The 23055-nt window shown below is 37.3% G+C and overlaps 1 protein-coding gene across 2 annotated transcripts in view; it reads left to right on the top strand.

The window, feature by feature from the left end:
• Positions 1-23055, top strand: part of LOC126481431 (uncharacterized) — a 58124-nt gene that overhangs the window by 17797 nt on the left and 17272 nt on the right. For both annotated transcript variants that reach the window (XM_050105180.1, XM_050105179.1), the window contains exons 2-3: positions 18947-19252; positions 22615-22971. In XM_050105180.1, the coding sequence (XP_049961137.1) occupies positions 18947-19252; positions 22615-22971 (663 nt within the window). The remainder of the gene's footprint in view (positions 1-18946; positions 19253-22614; positions 22972-23055) is intronic.

The following is a 23055-nucleotide window of genomic DNA, read 5'->3' as shown; positions in this document are numbered from 1 at the left end:
AGGGGGTCCTGAAGTTATTCCATGAATTATGGATTTGGACCAGAAGGGAAGAGTGAAAAAGAAGGTGCAGAAGAGCAAGTGAGAAGGTTTAGATGAACCAATGAGAAGAAGTCCATATGCAATAAGGCCTAGAAGATAAGACTAGATTTATAATTTTAAAAATTTTTTGGAACTTTGTTCCAGGAAAACAGTGATCTAATAATATTATAATTTATTTATTAAACACAGCTGTGGCTGCATATAAGTTGTCACTTTTTATTTTAGGATAACTGGTTTTGATATACTGCAGAATTCATCACCAGATCTACATTTCTTGGTGATAGAAGGAATCGCTGGCGTGGAGCAGTCCCATCCGTGCAAAAACAGACATAATGTCTTAGGGGATAACAGCAATCAGTGATTTTATAATGTTACTTAAAATCCGTCTTGATTGCAAATTTTTTATTCATATGACTGGTTTCGGTTCATTCAGAACCATCTTCAGATCTGATATTTCAGTTACAGGAGTAACCCGTCCAAATCTAGCAACTTTCACATGCTACGTCACATAAAATTGGTTGGCAGAGTGCACATCATTTGTATTAATTTATAACACTATTACCGACAGGTGGTGTCTGGTACATTTGTTCCATTCCATTTGCACATACTGTATTCAGTAGATCTTTTTTATATTAAAAATACTTAATTAAAATATGTAGATGTCAAGGTTAAAATCTGTACTTATCCGAATTAAAAAACAGTAAAATTATTATTTTTATACGATCTAAAAAACATAGGGCAATTTATATATCTATGGTGCTGGTGTGAACTTGTCTTCCTCTACGGTCTGCCTCCGTGGTTCCTGCCATTTTGGTGTTGTGCCGCAGTCCGCTCAGTCGTCCGATGTCCATTGCCGCGGGCCCCGTCAACGACGCCAGGCGCTGCACACGTCTTCCGGCTTCTCCACCGCGCACCATCTCTCATTCCTTGGCCTGGATCTCCACACGCAACAGTTGTCATCTTAGTAGGTCATCATAAATGCTAAAATAGGCGTTATGATTGAATTCACTTTGCTCGTTGAGGATTAAATCCGGATCTTTATTTTTGTGGGTGTATATTTCAATTTTTTCCAAAATGTTAAGAAACCGTCCCTTATGAGCACTATGCAGGATGTCTAAATTGTGTTCAATGTTTGTGACTGAGTGCTTTGTCGCAGCCATATGTGCCCCAAAAGCTGTTTTGTTTTGAGAGAAGGTGTGCCCCCTGAATTTGGTTTCAAAGTTCCTACCAGTCTGCCCTATATATTGTTTACAGCAGTCATTACATTTGATCTTATATACACCTGAATCCTGAAATTTATTCCTACTATTACATATTCTATGCCGGAGCTTCAATTTTAACGTGTCATTTGTTTGGAACCCTATTTTAACGTCGGATTTACAAAAGCATCTTTCAATTTTATCTGTAATTCTTCCATTGTAAGTGAGAGCTACATATTCTTTCTTGTTGTTCGTCTTAACTGCGACTTTACTTCCTTCTGTTTGTTCCATTTGCCTCTTCTTTATCTTCCTATAAATATTCATCACCTGCTTACACGTATATCCGTTCGCTACGGCCACTTGCTTTAAAATACTTAACTCCTTTTCTACTTCCTGTTGGCTTAGTGGCAATCTTAGTAGCCTGTATACCATCGAAGTAAAATATGCCCATTTGTATCGCGGTGGGTGACAAAAGCGCTTATTGATAACTAAATCTGTACACGTAGGTTTTCTGAATATGCTAAATTCATGCTTCCCATCTTTCTTTATTAGTGTTAAATCTAAGTAATCTATACGGTTGTTTTCTTCAAATTCCATGGTGAATCAAATTTTCGGGTGTTAGGAGCTCATTTTTTGTGCTAAGTTTTCGATATCATTTTTATCTCCTTTGTATAATAAAATGGAGTCATCAGCATATCTCCTGTAATATACAATTTTCTCTGCGACATTAGGATTTTCATCAAAGAATTTGTTTTCTAAGTGATTTACAAAAATGTCAGCCAGCGTCCCAGCTAAACTGCTCCCCATTGCCAGCCCGTCTTTCTGTTGATAAATTTTACCATTGAAAGTAAAGTAATTGAACGACAAGGCTTGTTCCAACGTTTCCACTAATTCAATCACTTCCCCCAGTGCCAATTTACCATGAGTGAGGAGATTGTTCTTAATGATCTCAATCGTTTCTTTTACGGGAGTGTTTGTGTACAGATTGGTGATATCCAATGAAGCTAGTGACGCATTCTGAGGTATAAGTACATCTTTAATTTGCTCGGCAAGTTCGTAGCTGTTGCTAATGTTTAAAGTCCGACGATATGTATGTACCGCCTTCAATCTGTTATTTAGCTCTTTATTTAATTTATAACTTTGGGCTGCTGGTATTATTAACGATTGGGCGAATCGATTTTTCAACTTTATGGAGCTTTATCTGTGACCGTAATTCGGGGATTTGCGGATTCATTACTTTCAGTTTAAACTTTTCCTCTTCTGTGAATAGAAACACACTTACCTATTTGTTTCCTTATTTCTGTTTGAAATTTCTTGGTTGGATCTTTCTTGACTTCTACTATTCCGTTTTCCGTAAAGAACTTATCAGTTTTCTCTATATAGTCTGTATCATGTATTAAAACCATAGTGCCGCCCTTATCTGCCTTTGTGACAATAGCCTTACGTGATTCTAACTCTTATTCAAGCCCTTAAGAGTTAGTAGTTCATTTCTGTTCTTGTGAGCAGAGTGCATTTCATCTATAATCGACTTCTTTACATAAACTGCCATGTTGGTCTGTTCGTATCTATTCATATTTGCGATATCACATGCAATTTTCATTTCTGCGACAGTCTTTTTTATTGTATTTGAGTTAATTGCGGGATTTAGGTTATATTGCAGTCCTTTATTTAAAAGGTTCTGCTCATCCTTTGTTAATTCTATCTCAGTTAAGTTCACGACCCTCTCACAAAAAGTATGCAACTTTTTATATGCCGTTTCGTTATCAATATTAAAATCTACACCTAGGTTAAAAAGCTTCTTCTGATGTCTGTTTAGAGTTAATTCTCGCTCCCTGTCAATTCTATTTTCAATCTCTCTCTTACGTATGTGAACTGTAATGGAGATAAAATGTCACCTAAAATCAAGTGAAGATTAAAAGCTTCTCTATTTAACTTGTCTTTCATTTTATATGCTTCTCGAATTTGAGTTTTAACCCATAATACTTCACTTTTACGTTTTACTATTTGTGCTATGTTTGACATATTCCTGACTTTTACTTTTGGGTAATTAGGAGTAATCCCTGCATCTAAGCATGTTTTGTTAAATTTTATTTTCAAGTTTTCTTTCATTATCTTTGTCCTAATACGTAAGAACTTTGTAATGTATCCCGAAGCCTGACGTGGCACAAACTTTGCAAAAACAGACATAATGTCTTATGGGATAAAGGCAATCAGTGATTTTATAATGTTACTTAAAATACGTCTTGATTGCAAGGCTATCGTCACAAAGGCAGATAAGGGCGGCACTATGGTTTTAATACATGATACAGACTATATAGAGAAAACTGAAAAGTTCTTTATGGAAAACGAAATAGTAGAAGTCAAGAAAGATCCAACCAAGAAATTTCAAACAGAAATAAGGAAACAAATAGATAACAGTGTGTTTCTATTCACAGAGGAGGAAAAGTTTAAACTGAAAGTATTGAATCCGCGAATCCCCGAATTACGGTCACAAATAAAGCTCCATAAAGTTGAAAAATCGATTCGCCCAATCGTTAATAATACCAGCAGCCCAAGTTATAAATTAAATAAAGAGCTAAATAACAGACTGAAGGCAGCATAGACATATCATCGGACTTTCAACATTAGCAACAGCTACAAATTTGCCGAGCAAGTTAAAGATGTACTTATACCTCCGAATGCATCACTAGCTTCATTGGATATCACCAATCTGTACACAAACACTCCCGTAAAAGAAACGATTGAGATCATTAAGAACAATCTCCTCACTCATGATAAATTGGCACTGGGGGAAGTGATTGAACTAGTGGAAATGTTGGAACAAGCCTTGTCGTTCAATTACTTTATTTTCAATGGTAAAATTTATCAACAGAAAGACGGGCTGGCAATGAAGAACAGTTTAGCTGGGACCCTGGCTGACATTTTTGTAAATCACTTGGAAAACAAATTCTTTGATGAAAATCCTAATATCGCAGAGAAAATTGTATATTACTGGAGATATGTTGATGACTCCATTTTATTATACAAAGGAGATAAAAATGATATCGAAAACTTAGCACAAAAAATGAGCTCTCAACACCCAAAAATTTGATTCACCATGGAATTTGAAGAAAACAACCGTATAGATTACTTAGATTTAACACTAATAAAAAAAGATGGGAAGCATGAATTTAGCATATTCAGAAAACCTACGTGTACAGATTTAGTTATCAATGAGCGCTCTTGTCACCCACCGCGATACAAATGGGCATATTTTACTTCGATGGTATACAGGCTACTAAGATTGCCACTAAGCCAACAGAAAGTAGAAAAGGAGTTAAGTATTTTAAAACAAGTGGCCGTAGCGAACGGATATACGTGTAAGCAGGTGATGAATATTTATAGGAAGGTAAAGAAGATGCAAATGGAACAAATAGAAGGAAGTCAAGTCGCAGTTAAGAGGAACAACAAGAAAAAATATGTAGCTCTCACTTACAATGGAAGAATTACAGATAAAATTGAAAGATGCTTTTGTAAATCCGACGTTAAAATAGGGTTCCGAACAAATAACACGTTAAAATTGAAGCTCCGGCATAGAATATGTAATAGTAGGAATAAATTTCAGGATTCAGGTGTATATAAGATCAAATGTAATGACTGCTGTAAACAATATATAGGGCAGACTGGTAGGAACTTTGAAACCAGATTCAGGGAGCACACCTGTGGTGTCACCGCCAGACACCACACTTGCTAGGTGGTAGCTTAAATCGGCCGCGGTCCATTTAGTACATGTCGGACCCGCGTGTCGCCACTGTGTGATCGCAGACCTAGCGCCACCACCAGGCAGGTCTCGATATACGATAGAGCACTCGCCCCCAGTTGTACGACGACATTGCTAGCGACAATACGGACGAAGCCTTCCTCTCATTTGCCGAGAGACAGTTAGAATAGCCTTCTGCTAAGTCCATGGCTACGACCTAGCAAGGCGCCAATTGTAACAGTGCATGTATCTTACGAGTCGCATTTGTATAGTCAAGAGAGATGTATCATCAGGAGTGAATAAAGTTAAGTATATTCCAGCTACGTACTTTTCTTGCTACCATTCAATAGTTATCCTGTTCCAGACTTCACGCCCGTCTGCGTTAGATAGCGTGCCTATCGGCCACCTCAAAATAACACTGTGTCGGCACTTCTGTCGACACATCACACCTACTCTCAAAACAAAACAGCTTTTGCGATGCATATGGCTGCGACAAAGCACTCAGTCACGAACATTGAACACAATTTAGACATCCTGCATAGAGCTCATAAGGGACGATTTCTTAACATTTTGGAAGAAATTGAAATATACACCCACAAAAATAAAGATCCAGATTTAATCCTCAACGAGCAAAGCGAAGTCAATCATAACGCCTATTTTAGCATTTATGACGACCTACTAACATGACAACTGTTGCTTGTGGAGATCCAGGACAAGGGATGAGAGATGGTGCGCGGTGGAGAAGCCGGAAGACGCGTGCAGCGCCTGGCGTCGTTGACGGGGCCCTCCTGTGCGGCCCTCTTGCCCGCGGCGTTGGACATCAGACGACTGAGCGGACCGCGGCACTACACCGAAATGGCGGGAACCACGGAAGCAGACCGTAGAGGAAAACAAGTTCACACTAGCACCATAGATATATAAATTACCCTATGTTTTTTAGATCGTTTAAAAATGATAATTTTACTGTTTTTTAATTTGGATAAGTACAGATTTTAACCTTGACATCTACATATTTTAATTAAGTATTTTTAATATGAAAAAGATCTATTGAATACAGTATGTGCAAATGGAATGGAACAAATGTACCAGACACCACCTGTCGGTAATAGTGTTATAATTAATATAAATGACGTGCACTCTGCCAACCAATTTTATGTGACGTAGCATGTGAAAGTTGCTAGATTTGGACGGGTTACTCCTGTAACTGAAATATCAGATCTGAAGATGGTTCTGAATGAACCGAAACCGGTTATATGAATAAAAAATTTGCAATCAATACGGATTTTAAGTAACATTATAAAGTCCCATCTGTGCTGGTGCGCTCTCCATGCTAGCATGGACAGGCCTGCTCCATGCCAGCAATTCCTACTATCACCAAGGAATGTAGATCTGATGATGATCTCTGTACTATATTGAAACCAGTCATCTAAAAATAGAAAGTAACAACTTATATGTGACCACTAGTGTATTTACTAAATAAAATAGTAGATTTATATTTTGTGTTTGTTAGAAATAAGTATAGCATAAGGTATAGCTCAGGCGAGATGAAATGCTTCGGGGCAGTGGGGGACTGTAGGGGGTTGTTAGGTCTGTCAGGAGACAAGATAGTGTGGACCATAACCATGCTACTGATTGTCATCAAAGTAGTAGCCACTTGTTTCAAACAGGGGAAGCTCATAGCTGTGAAAAGTAAGAGCTAGATGGAAGAGGATTGTAGATAAATGGGACATATGTGAAATGGTGAGTCCAACTTACCCTCTATCAGCCACAATTTTGTGAATAACCCATCTGAGCCTTTCACAGCCTCAATTGTATTGGTAAGAGAAACCAATGGACATGTTACCAGCTGTGAATCTGACAATACTGAACTAGACCTTAGGACCTGAGTTATTTCAATCCATAGACAAACTCATTAACAAGGGGGAAGGACAAGTCTCTGTGGAGACATTGACAGCATGTGTATCAATACAGGGAGAACCAGTACCAAAGAGAAACAACATTGACCATAATTACACCAGGTACTGCAGTGACACTCACTCTACTAAGCTTAGCCCTTGTCTACATGTACACGAAGTGAAGTGTGGATCCAGAATGATTGGTTTCCCAGAGGCTAGGCGGCAGTAAAGTGAACTATAACTGTTAGTTAAGCTAAAATGAGCGGAAGGAGCTTGGGTGAAGTAGTGCTCAAGAGAATGTAATGATTAATCTTGGGAAAAGATGGACCAGAGCTGTATATTAACGACATAGGAGACAATCTGAGTAGCTGTCTTAGATTGTTTGCAGATGATGCTGTCATTTAGAAAAGATATCTGTATGGTGCAAAAAGTGGCAATTGACCCTGAATAAAGAAAAGTATGAAGTTATTCACATGAGTACTAAAAGAAATGAGCTAAATTTCAATTATGTGATAAGTCACACAAATCTGAAGGCTGTAAATTCAACTAAATACTTAGGGATTACAATTACAAATAACCTAAATTGGAATGATCACATAGATAATATTGTGAGTAGAGCAAACCAAAGACTGCGATTCATTGGCAGAACACTTAGAAGGTGCAACAGGTAAAGAGACTGCTTACACTACGCTTGTCTGCCCTATTCTGGAGTATTGCTGTGCGGTGTGGGATCCACATCAGGTGGGACTGACGGATGACATCAAAAAAGTACAAAGAAGGGCAGCTCGTTTTGTATTATCACGAAATAGGGGAGATAGGGTCGCAGGCACATGATACGTGAACTGCAGTGGCAATCATTAAAACAAAGGTGTTTTTCGTTGTGATGGGATCTTCTCATGAAATTTCAATCATCAGTTTTCTCCTCCGATTGCAAAAACATTCTGTTGGCACACACCTACATAGGACAAATGATCATCATGATAAAATAAGAGAAATCAGGGCCTGCACAGAAAATTTAAGTGCTCGTTTTTCCCACGTGCCGTTCGAGAGTGGAACGGTAGAGAGACAGCATGAAGGTTGTTCATTGAACCCTCTGCCAGGCACTTTATTGTGAATAGCAGAGTAATCACTTAGATGTAGATAACCACGGAGCTGTGACACATGAGGTGCCATCCGGAATGCTGTTCGACTCTGCGACAAACCACGGACCAGTCACATCAGGCCAGTTGTGGCCCTGGGAAACAGTTTGCCTGTCATCCACACAGAGCAGTGGGTTATGGCAATTGCGTCACCTGCCCACCACCTGCTGGACAGAGCTGTTTCACCAAAACACTCACAGCCATAGCTAGCTATGGCCACCATAACCAGAGTCATCGCTGATAGAGGCAGCTGCATCACACACCACTGCTCAGCCAAAGCCACAGTTTGTTAGCATTGCTCGATGACACACACTGGAAGCTGCTGGATGCGTCAGCATTGCTGCCATTGCCTGTATTGAACCACAGTAGGAAGTCATAATAAAGATATTTTTGAACTTCTGGTTGTTTATCTGGTGCCACATATATCTCTGCACCTCTCTGCCTCCAATCCTTTTCAGACAGGGCTACAGCTTTTCCCTGATTAAATTTCCTCATAGATAAGTGCATCATCTGCAAAAGAAGTGGTCGTAACACCATGACTGCAACAATTCAATTTATTCTGAGAGTTCTTGACAAAATTGATGAAGGCATGCAAGTAGCTTGAGTTTTCCTAGACCTATCAAAGGCTTTTGATAGGGTTGATCAAGGTACTTCTGTCAAAACTGGCCATAGATGGCATAAGTGGAAAACTATTGCACCTCATCACATCATATTTAAAAAACAGAAGACAGTGTACCTCAGTCTCACACAATAATGGAGAAACATTAAAAAGGTATACATCAAGGGTCAGGAATATTAAATTTGGTGTGCCTCAGGGATCAATAAGTGTTCCCTTCCTTTTTATATGTTACGTCAATGACTTTCCAGAGATAGTAAAAAGTGATACCTTCATTACAATGTATGCAGATGACACTTCAGGCCTTTGTTGGGGAAATGATATTCTTAATCTCGGCAAAGAGGTAAAAAAATTTATAGATATTGCAAAGGAAAAGTTTGAAAATGACAATCTAAAAGTCAACTTACAAAAAACAAATTTAATCCCCTTCAATGTTGGTGATTTGCAAATTTTATTGATTCTCAAGATAGTAATATTGCAGGGAAAATCTGCGGTGAGTGTAAATTCCTAGGTATATGCATAGATAGCAAACTACTATGGATACAACAAACTGACAATGTATGTGCAAGGCTATCATCTAACCTATATGTTTTAAGAAGGATAGCTCCATATGTCAATATGCAAACAATGGTTTAATACATCCATTTCTAGCATATGGTTGTGCTTTGTGGGGGCGGGGCTTCCAAAACTCATGTAAACCGAGTATTTAAACTCCAGAAAAGAGCCTTGAGAATATTAGGCAAAAAAGATGCTAGAACATCATTTAAGGGATTGTTTATAGAATTTAAAATTCTGACTATCTATTCGACGTATATGTTTGAAACAGTAGTATTAACAGTAGAAGATAAGAAATATACCTGTCGTAATGCAGAAATTCATGATCACAATACTAGACAAGCACAAAATTACCATATGATACACAGAAGACTGAAAAAAAAAAAAACTGCGAGCAGTCCATATATTAATGGAGCAAAATACTTCAATGCACTGCCAAATGAACTGGAGAGACATTCAAAAAACATCTAAAATCATGGCTCATTGAGCAGTGCTTCTATAGCCTACTGTAGAAACTAAAATATAAAGTATTATTATGTCAAATAATTTGGACTACATTCTTAAGTTGCTATTATAAAGTAAAATTAGATTGTATACTGTCGTATTGTACTACCAATTGCTATGCAAGTAATTACATGTTTCACGCAAATAAATTACAAAGAAAATGAGACTGAGATTATGTCACAATATCGCTTCGGTGTTCTTCACCTTTTTCCTTGTTAATCTTAAATAACTGTAGTGGTTGCTAGTTATGAATATATGCTGTTATGATGTAATCATCAGATCTACCATTAACAGAAAAGTTCTGGCTGCGTGCGCACATACATCGGGAGGGGGGGGGGGGGGGGGGGGGAGTAGTCGCACATACACTTTGTGATCAGTAGGGCTAAGATTTTTGTGATAGAGTATATATTTTTCAGTAAGATCAACATCTTACTTAAATACATATAAACTCTTGTTATGAAAAAACTAAACGAATTACAGCAAGTTGTTGAGTCATATATTTGCATATTGCCATATATCTCGCATAGGGTACATTGTAGTAAGCAGCCTGAGTGGGCATGTTTGTTATATTTTCAGTCTTTCAAAAAGTAAAGAGCTTTTCTCATACTATTTCTGTTTTCTGTCTTACATTTCTCCAAATTGCACCTCTCATTTTGTTTCCTGGAGAATGGCAAATATCTACCTTGCTCCCCTATTTCATTTGAATCAACAGCGAGAACTTCATTCTTACACAACAGAGAGTTTATGTAGCCTATTGTTACTCTGTGAGCAGGTGGTTACTTAAGCAGAACTGGACCCTGGACTGCATACGAGTGTCTCATTGTGTTACCCAATGTTGTTGAAGTTGGGATTGTGTGCTGTGTAGTTTAGAAAAAAAAATACCTAAAGTGAAGCAAAATATTCAAGTAAAATTACAACAGTTTGTGTCTCAAAATGGTGAGAGAATATTTTCAACTGATAGTAAAATACTGTACTGTGAACTGTACGATGTAGGAGTAGGGGAATCTCGGCCAGTGAAGAACTTTGCGCAGCTTTCCTATGTGCCGACTTTCTATTAAGTAAACTGAAGCATCCTAAATTCTGTAAATTCTTAGAAAAATACAGTCAAATATCTTCACGACTGGGGACTGATGACCTCAGATGTTAAGTCTCATAGTGCTCAGAGCCACCTCTTCATGATTCTTCCACATTAAGAATGGACTACATCAATCAGTCTGTGAAAAAACAATCCAACAAATTAGACAATGGTTTGCAAATAAAAAAATGTGGGTATCAACTGATGAAACCACAGACTCCATGGGAAGGCATATTTCAAGTGTCATTGTGAGAACTTTGGAAGATGATCCAAGCAAAAAGTTTGTAAGAAACTGTGAACATTTAGAAAAAGTAAATTTTTGCTCCATTAGTAAACTGTTTGACAGATATAAGTGTACCACATGGTCCACAGCAAGACAATGTACTACTCTTTGTAACGGATGCTGCGCCTTATGTTGTGTATTATACAGTAAAATGGTGCATGTAACTTTTTTTTAGCTCCCACTTTACATGGAGCTGCAGAATGGTTCGTAGTAAGTTCAGTGATATTGACAGATTTAGTGGGTGTGTCAAAAAGATATTTTTGAAAGCTCCATCATGCGTTGCAGCATTTAAATTGTTAGTTTCAGGCGTTTCCTTACCACCATCTCCCATATTAACATGGTGGAGGTCCTGGACTGATGCCTGCAACTATTATTACCCGATTTTTAATGCCATGAAAATCATCATTGATTTGTTTGATAGCAGTGGAGACTCTTCAGTTGAACTAGCCCAAGAACCATTTTCTAATGCTGAAGTTTCAGGCAAACTTTTGTACATAAAATCAAATTTTCCATTTATTCCTGCTGGCTTAACTGGTTTGGAGCAGTAAGATGAGCCTCTAGTAGAGCAAGTGAAAAAAATTGAGAGTAAATTAGAAACTGTTCATCTTAAAGTGAGAAAAGAACATGGGAAAGATGTTAAAAGAAAAGAAGGTTATCAACCACTGTGTTCCATTTCGATGATTTTGTTGGGGAAGAACTCTGTCTTAGTCATATAGATTTAGTGTTAAATTATATTGTCCATTTCGAATACACTCTTCTTGTGTCACCTGTTATAGAATATGTTTTTGAAAGTGCAAGGCTTTGTTGGCAGACAATAGGAAATGATTTTTACTTGAAAATTTTCACAAGGTATTCATTGTATATCATAACTCAGAGCTCAAAAATTGAAATAAAAATGAGGATGTAAGAAAACACATCATAGACTAATTATGTTCTGATAATATTTATAAAAAGCTTACAACAATGTCAAATTCCATAGTTTAGCTAGCTTCTCATAAACATTTCATTCTTAAATAAGTAGTTCATTATCATAAACTGACATACTAATTTACTTTACTACAGAAATGTTACCTCATTTTAATGTTGTTAGGTCATATATTTGTGTCAATTTTTGGTCATAACAACGTTTTTTGTGCATATTATGGCGATTTTTTTGTTATAAAAATCATAGCCCTAATGATCAGCCATGTATGTATTACAGATTGGTCATCACAGATATTACAGCTTGGTCATCAGGAGGAGCATTTGCAGTTGATAACCAAAAATGTACACTGGACAGCAGATCAATTGAGGGAAGGAAATATCCTATTTAAAAATAAGTCTTGATTTAGCTTCCCAAGTAACAGCAGCTATTCTTTGATGTGATTAGAAATAGGAACCTGTTACTATCCATCGAGTATCTGTGAAAGAGAGGCATTCACACAAAGCATAATTTTGTATAGTTTGTCATATCTTTAGGTAGGCTCACAAACTTTTATATCTTTCCACATGGAACTGTTGGTGTATAGGACTACATTGATGTCATCCATGGTACTTAGGTACATCTTATAGTAAAACAATAGATGACAATCTTATGCCACAAGACAGCAACAATTGACCACATGGGTTTGTCTGACGGATGAATACTTTAAACAACCAAGAAAGAGGTGAATAAAGGGATCAACTCAGTCTCAGGGCTGGAATCCTGTAGAGCATGTTTGTTTATTTGGTTCATGAAATCATCTTTTAGTATATTGTTTGTTCATATGATATATGACAAGGAGTAAATATAATTACTTTATGATTACAGTAGTCATTGTGACTGCATGATGTAATAACGTAAATCAACATACTACATTGCTTCCACATGTGACTGCAGTAATTATTAAGTGAGACAATGGGATCAACATTATCAAAGTAATATATAAAGTGACATAATACATAATTAACAATATTTTGCAAATGAAGTTTACTTATGATATTGTTCCAGAAATTCAGGTACAGAGTAGAAACAGTGCTCAAGCAAGAACTGTTTCAACTTTACGTTAAATGTATTTCATGTCAGTATGTTTTTTAAGTAAGAAGACAGGTGGTATGTATAATATAATTCCTGTATGGTGCAGTAATCTTTTGTATAAGTTCTTACTTACTGTGTTTGTGTGTAGGTAAGCTTCTGCTTAGTTTCATATGTGTGTAACTCAAGGATATTTGAAGATTTTTCTTTTCTTAAGCTGCTTCCTTTTCTAAAAACTACTATTTCGTATATATACAAACAAGGCAGAGGCAGTATTCTAAGACTTTGGAAATAGGGTCTAAGGAATCCTTGCATTTAGCTTTCTTTATCACTCAGACATTCTTTTTCTGTATTTTAAATTTTTTTATGAATTGAGCACTTCCCTCCAAAAATTATTCTATACATCAGGAGTGACTGTATACTACCATGAACAGTTTGTATTTACAGTGAGACTTCTAACATTACATGTTAAGTGTATTCAATTTTTTTATTTAGATTGTTAAAGTGTGTCTCCCATTTCAAATCCTCTTTAATATGTATGCCTAAAAATTTTGTAGGCCTCACATTTAAGACATTTTTTCCTTCAATGGTGAGGACAGGATTTGCAGGATGGTGATTTTATGTGATGTGAATGTTAAATATCACAGTTTTTCAGAATGTATGATGAGCCTATTGGTCCTGAACCACTGCAATAAACTATCCACAACCAATTTTGCAGCCTCCTGCTGATTTTCCTCATTGTGTGATTTAATTAGAATACCAGTGTCATCTACAAAGAGTACTGTGGTTCTATCATGTATTTTATCAGCCAGGTTATTTACATACAGCAGACATAGGACAGGTCCCAGAACTGGCCCTATTGGACCCCATACTTGATTTTTTGCTTATTACTGGGACATTCCCAGGTGGCATGTTGTTGCTTGGACTCTTCCTCCACAATATTCTTACCCAATGGCAATAGCCCTGCGCCTGCTATACGGACGTTTGAGTCACAGCTCCCGTACAAGATAAGTAATTTAAGTAGTAATAAACTGTTTCTAACACTTTAAACTAATTTATTACATTAATTATAGTGCTCTTCAAGCGTACCATTAAAAGTTTTTGTCTTACTCGCGTATTTTCACAGTAATCACGTAAAGTTTGTTTTGTTTACATATCACGGCCAGGCCGAACTTTTGAGCTTTCAGATTAAACTTCATACCGCAATTTTAAGTGCATTTACTGATAGTTTAGTGTGCTGAATACGTTTGCTGCCCCTTTATATCTGTAGACTATCGTCATCTCTTAAGTAATTTCCAGTAATAAACTTCTGAACCATTGTTTACATTGTCGCGAGTAGGCCTAATTTTTCATACACGTATTTTCATTGTTTTCCGGTAACTTAATTGTCTTTCTGTCACTAAAATCGATTTGTACCATGAGTGTAAAGTGCCTGACGTGCCGTAGAATCGTTAGCTCCGGGGTCTGGTGTGATGGATGTAGTAACTTTTTTCGTTGGGGCGATTGTAGTGGCGTGGGAATTGGGAAAATGCGCGAGACTCATCAGTGGTTCTGTAGGCTATGCAGTAGAGATAGAAAGATTGTGGAACAGGAGGGGGAAATCACTGCCCTTCAGTCTGAGTTAGATGAGGCTAGGCGAGAACTGGGCAGGTTAAAGGGGGAGAAGGGTAAACAGGGGTGGGAAGTGGCAACAGGCATAGGGAACAGGCCAAGAAATTCTTCTGACAGCTTTGTTATTAATGTACAAAATAGGTTTGACCTGTTGCCTCAGTCAGAAACTGATGAGCCTCTCACAGAAGTAGATGTAGACAGGGCTCAACAAGCTTTCAGCAGCAAATTGAATAAGAAGGTAGGGAAGTCTGCAAAGAGAAAGAAAGTCTTGTTGCTAGGTAGTTCGCATGCTAGGGGTGTGCGCCAACTTCTGCAGGATGAATTAGGGTCAGAATACCAGGTCACAAGTTTTTTCAAACCTAGTGCTGGACTGGGGCAGGTTACAGAGGATTTAGGTTCACTATGTAGAGGCTTTACTAAGGAAGATACCATGGTTATTGTGGGTGGGCCAGGCAACAGTATTGACAGAGATCCGGGGTACAGCATAGAGTGTGACCTGGCAAAGATTGCATCAGCATCGAGTCATACCAGTGTTGGGTTTGTGTCGGTTCTGGAGCGCCACGACCAGCCTCATTAGAGCTCTTCTGTCAGGAGAGTTAATTTGGAGTTGGAACGGCTACTTGGATCTGGTGCAGGGTCACACATTGGTGTGGTTCCTGTTGATTCACTCTGTAGGTGGAACTATACTAGACATGGCCCACACCTCAACAAGAAAGGGAAGGGTAAACTGGCTGGGCTGATAGCAGGAAATTTAAAGGGGGGGGGAGGAACTACATCTCATGGTGGAAACTCTTTTTTAGTGTAAGATCAGTGTCCAATGGGAAACTCAGCCAGGCAAGTACTAAAGATGTTAAAAAAGTTCAAGATACTCACAAAAGTAAAGTGAAAAATAATGTTAGTATATTTCATCAAAATATTGGGGGATTGAGGAATAAAATTGATGAGCTTCTGCTTTGTTTAGAAGATATAGAAACTGAGAATGTAATAGATGTACTATGCCTGTCTGAGCATCACATCGTCACTGATATACAAAAGGTTAGCTGCACATGTAAGTAGAGATAATATGATAAGAGGAGGACTTGCCATGTATGTCGAAAGCTTCCACAGTGTAAAAAATTTAGATACTAAAAAATTTTGTGTAGAGCAACATATGGAAGCATGTGCCACTGAACTAAAACTAAATGATGGCACTTTCATAATTGTAACAGTGTATAGGTCCCCCTCAGGGAATTTCCAGCTATTTCTAGAAAACTTGGATGCTTTGTTGTGCTATCTGTCAGACAGGGGGAAGCGGGGAAGCAAATTATCATTTGTGGGGATTTCAATGTTGATTCCCTGAAAGAGTGTAATAGGAAGAATGACCTTGTAGTATTACTCAGTTCTTTCAATTTGAGTTCCGTCATTGATTTTCCTACTCGGACAACAAAGAACAGCAGGACATTGATAGATAACTTTTTTATAGACCAAGATAAGTTTAATGACATAAATGCTTATCCTGTTGAGAATGGTCTTTCAGATCATGGTGCACAGCTAGTTACAGTACATGACATAGCTCCATGCAGTATATCAAATCAGAATTTCAAAGTAGTGCGCTCAATTAGCAATATAAATATTGCAAACTTTAGGGAAAGCCTAAAGCAGCTAGACTGGGATGAAGTGTATATGGAACCCGATGCAAACTTGAAATATAACTTATTTCACGATACATTTTTAAGGGTATTTGAAAATTGTTTTCCCAAGAAAATAGTTAAACATAATTCCAAGAAAACATATAAAAAAACCTTGGCTAACTAAAGGAATAAGAATATCTTGCAACCGTAAAAGAGAACTGTATCTAACAGCAAGAGGGAGTACTGACCCCGAAATTGTTCAGTATTATAAAAACTATTGTGCGGTACTAAGAAAAGTTATTAAAAAGTCCAGAAGCATGTGTATCATGTCTGAGATCAGTAACTCTGATAATAAAATTAAAGCAATTTGGAATATTATTGAAAGAGAAACAGGGCAACCAAGAGCACAGGAAGACTTTAGTGCCATAAAACTGAATGACAAGTGTCCTAACAAACAATCAGAAATTGAAAATATTTTCAATAATCATTTTTTAAATGTTGTGGAGAAAATAGGATCTAGATCTTCACTAGAAGAGGCAAGGCTTTTAATAGAAGAGGCCATACCTGTGCATTTTGAAACAACTGTATTTCCACCAACCTCTCCCTCTGAAATCAGTAAAATAATAAACTCACTGAAAAGTAAAAGCTCTTACGGAATTGATGGCATTTCCAGCAAGATACTTAAAGATTGTTCCCCATAGATAAGTAGGATTCTCAGCCACGTATGTAATAGCTCTTTGGAGCAGGGTGTTTTCCCTGATAGACTGAAATATGCCATTGTAAAACCATTGCATAAAAAGGGGGATACGTCGGATATCAACAACTATCGCCCAATCTCTCTTCTGACAGCTCTATCAAAAATTTTTGAGAAAGTAATGTATTCAAGAGTAGTCTCCCATATTTGTAAAGATAAAGTATTAACAAAATGTCAGTTTGGTTTTCAGAAAGGCTTTTCAACAGAAAATGCTATATACGCTTTCACTGATCAAATATTAAATGCTCTGAATAACCGGACATCACCCATTGGTATTTTTTGTGATCTCTCAAAGGCCTTTGATTGTGTAAATCATGGAACTCTTTTAGATAAGCTAAATCATTATGGCTTGAGGGGGACAGTGCACAAATGGTTTAATTCATACTTAACTGGAAGAATGCAGAAAGTTGAAATAAGTGGTTCATGTAATGTTAAAACAACAGCTGATTCCTCAAACTGGGGGGGCTATCAAGTACGGGGTCCCACAGGGTTCGGTCTTAGGTCCTTTACTGTTCTTGATATACATTTTGACTTACCATTCCACATTGATGAAGATGCAAAGTTAGTTCTTTTTGCTGATGATACAAGTATAGTAATAACATCCAAAAACCAAGAACTAAGTGATGTAATTGTAAATGATGTTTTTAACAAAATTATTAAGTGGTTCTCAGCAAACGGACTCTCTTTAAATTTTGATAAAACACAGTATATACAGTTCCATACAGTAAATGGCACAACTCCAGTAATAAATATAGACTTTGAACAAAAGTCTGTAGCTAAGGTAGAATTTTCAAAATTTTTAGGTGTGTCCATTGATGAGAGGTTAAACTGGAAGCAACACATTGATGGTCTGCTGAAACATCTTAGCTCAGCTAAGTATGCTATTAGGGTTATTGCAAATTTTGGTGATAAGAATCTCAGTAAGTTAGCATACTATGCCTACTTTCATTCACTGCTTTCGTATGGCATCATATTCTGGGGTAATTCATCGTTGAGTAGAAAAGTATTCATTGCTCAAAAACGTGTAATCAGAATAATTGCTGGAGCCCACCCACGGTCATCCTGCAGACATCTATTTAACAATCTAGGGATCCTCACAGTATATATATTCACTTCTGAAATTTGTTGTTAATAATCCAACCCAATTCAAAAGTAATAGCAGTGTCCATAGCTATAACACCAGGAGAAAGGATGATCTTCACTATGCAGGGTTAAATCTGACTTTGGCACAGAAAGGGGTAAATTATGCTGCCACTAAAGTCTTTGGTCACCTACCAAACAGCATCAAATGCCTGACAGATAGTCAACCAACATTTAAAAATAAATTAAAAGAATTTCTAGATGACAACTCCTTCTACTCATTGGCTGAATTTTTCGATATAAATTAAGGGAGGGGAAAAAAACCTAACTTAAACATTAGTGTCATGCAATATTTTGTGTAATGTAATATCTTGTACAGACATCTTTTATTAACCTGACACATTCCACATCATTACGAAGTGTCGTACTCATGATCTATGGAACAAGTATTAATCTAATCTAATCTAATCTAGCTGTGGAAGGCAACTTATATTCAGCTCTCATTGATACCATCATTAAAAGCTTGTGTTATGCTGCTCCAGGCAGCAAAAAATGCCTCTTGATCTAACACAACCATTTTGTTACTACAGATTTATTGTAAGTGGTTTGAACATTTTTGGCCTCATTGCGATGTTGTGTGTTCTAACACTTGCTGAGTTACCTGACAGTTAAGAGTCATAAAAGCTGAGAATTTCAGAGACCAAAGACATAAATAATGTGTAACTACCTTATGAGGTTCATTTGTGAGAAAGTGCTTTTTATGACTATTATTGTTACATATTATTAACCTCTTATAAATATAATTCATTCACATTTTTGGAGGATTTGTGGACAAATGTATTCATTCTTTGCAGATGTCAGCTGATGTCTGTGCAGTACTAGGCCCAGAAGTTTCTGAATGTTTAACAGCTGTAGTAGAGAAACATGGCTCTGATGGATCAGGATGCACAGTACTGGACTGTCTGGCTGCACGAGACTTGCTGTCAGGTGATCGTGCTGTTTGCCTTGTATGCTTGATGCATACCCCAGTGCACCACCGTAATGTGTTGGCACGTCTTGGTGTCCCCAAACCAGAAACACATGCAGCTTTATATTTTGTTGATGCCCTTTCACAGCTGGGCAGCATTTCAGGTTGCTCTCCTGATGACCTTTTCTCACAGGTATCAAATACATCATACTGTTCCTATATGTTCATTTTACTAGGGATACAATGTTTTCTGTCATTATTTATCGTCATCATCATCATCATCATCATCATTGAAGATGTGTCAAAAGTACATTTCAGACTAGGTACTTCATAGACAATTAAGAAGAATGGAGGATGAGAGAAATACAACAACACACAGAATTTTTGAGGAAATAGTAGAAATTTTTGGATGCAAAATGCTAAATTCTTTGTAAATCTGACTTGATTTTGTAATTACTGAAATAACATGAATACCCTCTCAACCCATGGAACTGTCATTTTGTTTCATTGTGCCTCCTTCTTCCCTTCTAGGCTTTTTACATTCTAGAGTGCATGGGAGTAATGATACTGTTCTACAAAAAAAAAAAAAAAAAAAAAAAAAAAAAAAAAAAAAAAAAAAAAAAAAAAAAAAAACTTTTTTATATTTCTGATAAAAAATATTGTGATCCTAGTTGTATTTTGAGAGCTGAATTGAAAACTGTTTTTGGTTTTCTTCTGTCAGGGATAGTTTATGAGTAATCGCAATTTTATTTCTCTTTTCAGTTTCTGATATAGTGCAGCAAACGTGAGGTGAAATTCGACAAACAAATGCACATCTTTATGATGTTATAAGTTCATCACATTAATGAAGGGTGGGATCTAACATATAACACAGTAACCTTTGTGTATACACTTTGAATCATTTATTTGACATGAGAAATTACAGAAAATTGACAAACAATGAGCCACTGCCTTGTAATGCACATCACTTTTTTCTCTTGTATTGTGAATCTTTCTTCTCTCGAATGATATTCCAGCAATAATCTGCTAACATAGAAGGTACCCACTTCCCTTCATAGCGCCTTTCTATGGTAGAAATGTCGTTATGGAATCTTTCCCTTTGTTCATCCGATACGTCACTACAACTCTCTGTGAAGTAGTCCAGATGAGAGTCCATCATATGTACCTTCAAAGACATATTGCACCCCAAATCCTGATTTGCTTTGATCATATCCTTCACCATTGCTTTCCATCTTGAAACAGTCCCACACGGTTTTTTCTTTATCACAGTTAAACATGCTTCAAAATATGCATCTTTCTGCAGCTCCCTGATTTGTGGGCCCACAAATACATCTTCCTTTATTTTTGCAGCTGAAAGATGGGGGAATTTGGTAGCTAGATATGCAAACCCACAGCCTGTTGGATCCATGGCCTTCACGAATTTTTTCCATCGGGCCAAGTTTGATGTGAAGCGGTGGAAGTAGTATATATTCAGGAGCTACCAGACTTTCACGTTGTACATTCTTTTCGTCAACTTTCCATCTTTGCCTAGGCCATTTCCTTTTCACGTAGTGAGAATTTCGGTCTCGATTATCCCACTCACAAAGAAAACAGGCATACTTTGTGTAGCCTTGTTGCATTCCCAGTACCATAGCAATTACCTTGAAATCTGCACATATTTTCCATTTGTGTTCATTGTATTTTAATGAATTTAGCATCCTTTGTACGAATTTGTAATTCTCTTTTGTCAAACTAGCGTAAGCTACTGGAACAGAGGGTATTTTATTTCCGTTATGGAGCAAAACACCCTTCAGACTTGTTTTCGATGCATCTATGAAAAGTCTCCACGCCTGTGAAATATAAGTGAAGTTCAGCACTTCCATCAGGCCAGCAACGTCATTGCAAAATGTCAGTGCTTCGTCAGTTGAAAAATAAGAAATAAAGGCATGTTCTCTGTGCCTGAACACACTGATTTTAGTACTTTGGTGCAGTAGATTATACTCTTGTAGTCTCGAACCAAGCAGCTGCGTCTTTTGTTTACTTATTCCTAGATCACGTACTAAATCATTTAAATCTGCCTGTGTTAACAAATGTGGCGATGACTCACTTGTGCAGTGATATAAAGAATCATCATCTGTGATTTCTTCAGTACTACTTATTTCACTGTCACTCGGAATTTGACCTCGAGCTCTTGAAGGAACTGGAAGGTTGTTGGAATGCTGCACTGGTTTTCTCGCTGAAGGCAGATCTGGGTAAACAATGTGCCTCTTCGACTTTTTGTTTGTAAAACCCTGAATTTTTGTTAGACCGAAATAACAATCAGTAACATGGTCCTTAGGCTCCCTCCACACCATGGGAACAGCAAACAATGCCGCATTCTCTTTACCTTTGCACCACTGAATTAGTTTGCAGTAACATGTAGCACAACAGAAATGTGGTGCCCATTCTTTATCTTGGTCTCCTACCTCTACTCCAAAGTAATGTTTGTATGCTTTCTTTATGACTGAAGAAATTTTCTTCCTATTTCTGGCAAAAGTGAACTTCCCAGAGATGTAGCAGAAGTTGTCCGGCTTATATCGACATCGACGACGACGTGGCATTTCTGCAAATTTAAAAATACCACTTTGGTAATACACTTGTATTAAATTAATAGTAGGGAATTAGAGGAACGCTGATGTGTAAAAACAAGCAGTCGTTTTACCTTCAGCACCAGGCTCAATCAGTTTACACACAGGAACTAAAAAATTCAACCGTGCTTGGAAATATGACAGACAGTTACTTGTCAGCCAAAACACCCACTCCTTAAGACTGACACAAATTGCAGCTGACACCACTGTTGTAAACTCGATGCACCTGCCCCTAGGAGGCGTGAAGCTTTACTGCCGAGGCAGCGACCGACTGTCGTCATTCGAGTTAATGAGATGTTTCAGGTGGTCTTAATGACATAGGTGTGGCGGGGGCAACCTAATGATGTCAGATTCTCCCCACCTGCTGTTGCACAAGAAATTATCATGTTCTATCACTACTGGATGCGGCATCATACCCGTATTTCTCCATAACGTCTCTGTGTTTGCCATGAATTGTGAATATACATATATATACATATTACATAAAAAGTATCCCTGACAACGATATTTTGTTTACATATTTGAATTTCCCATGGTAAAATGGTCTAGAAGCACATACTTTAATATCAGAAATAGAACCCATGTCAAACAGTGTTATTCTTCACTAGAAGAAGAAAAATCTAATAACAGTAACACAGAGACAGTTAATAATTTTTTTTATATTGAACAGTGGGTAGCAGACAAATGCACTTCAGTATTGCATTGGCATCCTGAAAATTCTCATTATTTACTTGGAGCATTTTAACTACAGGAATTGTGGTACAGCTGAGGACATATAAGCATTAAGTCAAGAAATTACAGAATAAAGAAATAGGACCCTTAAATGAGTTTCATTCAAATTGATTTTGCTTTTTAAGATCACTGGTACTCTGTTTACATTGGTATTGATATTGGTAACATATCATAATTTTTTTTGGTTAGTTCTGAAGTCATGTATTTTTCTTCACAGGTAATTAAGGTCATTTCAGCGGCACAAGTTTCTGGTATATCTCACTTGAGCCTAATATTGGATGATGTAAGTGTGCTGCTTGATGTCGGCTGGGATTTGCAGCAAGTAATAAGTTTCTTGAGCCGTCTTCGTACTCTAAAATTGGCATCCATGGCAGTTCTCACACATGCTGCAGGTGCAGACACACTGTCATCTCTTCTAGCAGCTGCCCTGATTCATTCATCAGATACAGCAGTTTCAGTATTGCCTCTAAGTACTGGTGTGAGTGCTGATGTTTCAGGAACATTAATTATACGACATCTACAACGACCAAATGATACGCCACAGACATTCCATTTCAGACTTATGGACAGGCAGGTATGATATTACATTGTTGAAGTTTTATGAAACTCACTTATGACTTAATTCCAGCGTTTAACAGATTTCATTTTTGGAGGTTTT

The sequence above is a fragment of the Schistocerca serialis genome, chromosome 5 (assembly GCF_023864345.2).
Source record: "Schistocerca serialis cubense isolate TAMUIC-IGC-003099 chromosome 5, iqSchSeri2.2, whole genome shotgun sequence".
NCBI lineage: Eukaryota > Metazoa > Arthropoda > Insecta > Orthoptera > Acrididae > Schistocerca > Schistocerca serialis.
The sequence above is the reverse complement of the archived record's forward strand: the minus strand, read 5'-3'. Positions and strand labels throughout refer to the sequence as shown.